At 48.2% G+C, this 2558-nt stretch overlaps 1 protein-coding gene across 1 annotated transcript; it reads right to left on the reverse strand.

Annotated features, from left to right (window-relative positions):
* Positions 1–398: 398 nt before the first annotated feature.
* Positions 399–749, reverse strand: LOC147959490 (ethylene-responsive transcription factor ERF071-like). The gene has a single exon (XM_087532684.1). It carries the CDS (start codon positions 747–749, stop codon positions 399–401), a length of 351 nt encoding a protein of 116 aa, XP_087388810.1.
* Positions 750–2558: the final 1809 nt, after the last annotated feature.

Here is a 2558-nt window from a genome sequence, read left to right on the forward strand (position 1 = left end):
GAAGCACTCGTCTGCCATGTTAGAGCATCTCCAACATAATCGCAACGCGCGATGCTTTAAAAAAGCGTTTACAGTGCTGAGATAGAGAAGTAGAGATAGAGAGTAGAGTCTAGAGAGTAGAGGATAGTTCTCAGCATAGATAGATAAAAAAATAGATTATTCAACTACTCCTCGTCGTTCGACTCCTCCTCGGTGATGTCCTCCTCCGATGTCTGACTGTAGGCGTGAAGATATCGATCGTCGTCGGATTCGCAGGGCGACACTGCTCCTAGCCTCATGTTGAATTGAGCGTCCGCTTTTCTCCTACGCTTGTCCTCGCGATAGGTGGCTCGCTCCGCCCTCCTCTTATCCCTCTCCTCCCTCCTTTGCGTGTAGAACTCGTGCTCGTTGATGATGTCCTATGGGAAGCGTTGGTGCCACATCGCCATGGTTTCCTCGTCCATCTCGGCGATGTCAAGACGGTGCTCCCGCCTTCGGTTATTGCGACGATCCTCGTCTGTGATAAGCTGCAGCAGAGGGGCGAGCTCCTGTGCCCGCTCCCGCGTCGGCACGTTGGGGAAGTTCAATGTTCCATGAGGCCACCGAAGGCGCCACACCACCGCGTCGTACGCGTGGGCATTCTCGTTGGCGGTGTCGAAATTGCCGAGGCCGAGGCGCATCCCGCGGAACCGGATCTCGGTAGAGAAGCCGCCGGAGGGGCGCACGCGGACGCCGCGGTATCCCCACGTTTCTAGGCGACGCAGCGGCATGGTGGCGCGGCGGCGGCAAGGTGAGGAAGAGCGGGGGGAGAGCGGTGGCAAGGCACAGAGCGGTGGGAGGGCGTTGGATTTTATAAAGCGCGCCGGACGCCGCGCGCCAAAACTAGCGCACGCCCGATTGCTTTTTCCCGCGCGCGCAATCCTTTCACGACGTCTCTGCTATCTCTACTCTCTTCTCTACTGTTATTTTTATTTTATATTTAATATTTATCTCTACTTCTCTACTCTCTACTTTTTTCTTACAAAAAACAGAGTTGGTGATGATGGTGTGCCTGCCATCCTGCAATATAGGCCGTCCGATTTATATCTGACAGATAGGAACTATGGCAATTTACCCGCACTCCTCTCCACATTTGCAGATAAGGCCTTCCCTCGTTCATCCTTTTCTCCCACAAGATCTTGCTGTTCCGTGCAACGCACGGGCATGTTGCTAGTAAGAGTAGAAATTAGACATATACCACTTCTCGAATCTTGAAACCAACAACATTCCTCCCTTATCTCATCAAAACCGCCAAAGGGACATATTTTGAGCGAAACATAAGATATTTTTAGTGATATAAGTATTTCAAAACTAGACTTTTTTCTATCAAATCGGTGAATATGTATTAATCTACTCTGATCGTGTGGCAACGCATTGGCACATTGCTAGTAGTTATTATAATTTTTTGGACACCAGACAAACGCTGGAGTACATATACGAAGAGAAGAGGCGCACACACGCAATCGGTCTCTCGCTGTCTCGCACACATGAGTGTACGTAAAGGCAACATTAACAAATAAACCCTAAAATCCTAGGTGCACGATTGCTGCATTCGCGAGTACCGGGTACGTGGTGGAGCGCACCTTTGTAGGAATAGTCAGCTCGCGCGATAATTTGATCCATAGGAGTTGATGGTCGGGACCACAAGTGAACGACTTGGAGGCGGTGGCTCGCCAGTTTCCACAGATCGAGTAGCCACATTGAAAATATCATTTTTTAGCGGGATTAAGAGTTCTGATTTTCAATGGCGCGTTATAAGTACTAAGTAGTTTTTAGAACGATTGGTATGGAGCAAAAATGGAATTCATAGTACTATGTACCTCCTTGGCGTATGGTTGTATGGGTATATGTTGCGAGATGTTGAACCTGTTAGTTCTAGGGCAAATATTATGGTTTAGATTTAGATGTTGGTTCTCAGTAATGAAAATGGGAAGGGGGAACCCTTCTTCGATTAAAAAAAACTACTACCTCCGTTCTGGTTTACTAGTCCCCATCGCATTTTGGGTCAAAGTTTGTGCACGAATTTTACTTGTAAAATGTGAATGGAAAACGAGATTTTGTTATACCCAAACAAAAAAGGACTGGAGGGATTGATTGCTCTGACACGGACGCGACCTCTCATAGCGCAGGCATTGAATCAGCACGCGGGCCAAGAGGGCCCCACTCGCTGCAGGCCCGGCTGAACACGCCTCCTTGCCGCATGAAACCGGCTTTAGACTGCCCCGCCTGCCTTCATTGAATCCGTGCATGTGCCGGCAACACGTCCTTCCGCGAGCCTGCCGGCATTTAGAACACAAAAAATGACCAAAATATAATTAATTACGCATGGTCTTGACTTGTTGTGCTGGCACTGGTAGAAGAACTAGAGGTTTTTCTTTATTCATAACTCTCCTCAATTTTTTGGCTTTGAAGTGAATCATGGTTGTGGACATTATGTATGAATGTGCAAATATCTCTGAACATGAGTTTGATGTGGAGGTTGAACTTGGAATGTCGGGCTTGCGTGTGAACTATACCATGTCCAATGCTTCGTCTGTTAT

Source organism: Triticum urartu, chromosome 7A (genome assembly GCF_056163025.1).
Source record: "Triticum urartu cultivar PI428250 chromosome 7A, HENAU_Tu73, whole genome shotgun sequence".
Taxonomy (NCBI): Eukaryota; Viridiplantae; Streptophyta; class Magnoliopsida; order Poales; family Poaceae; genus Triticum; species Triticum urartu.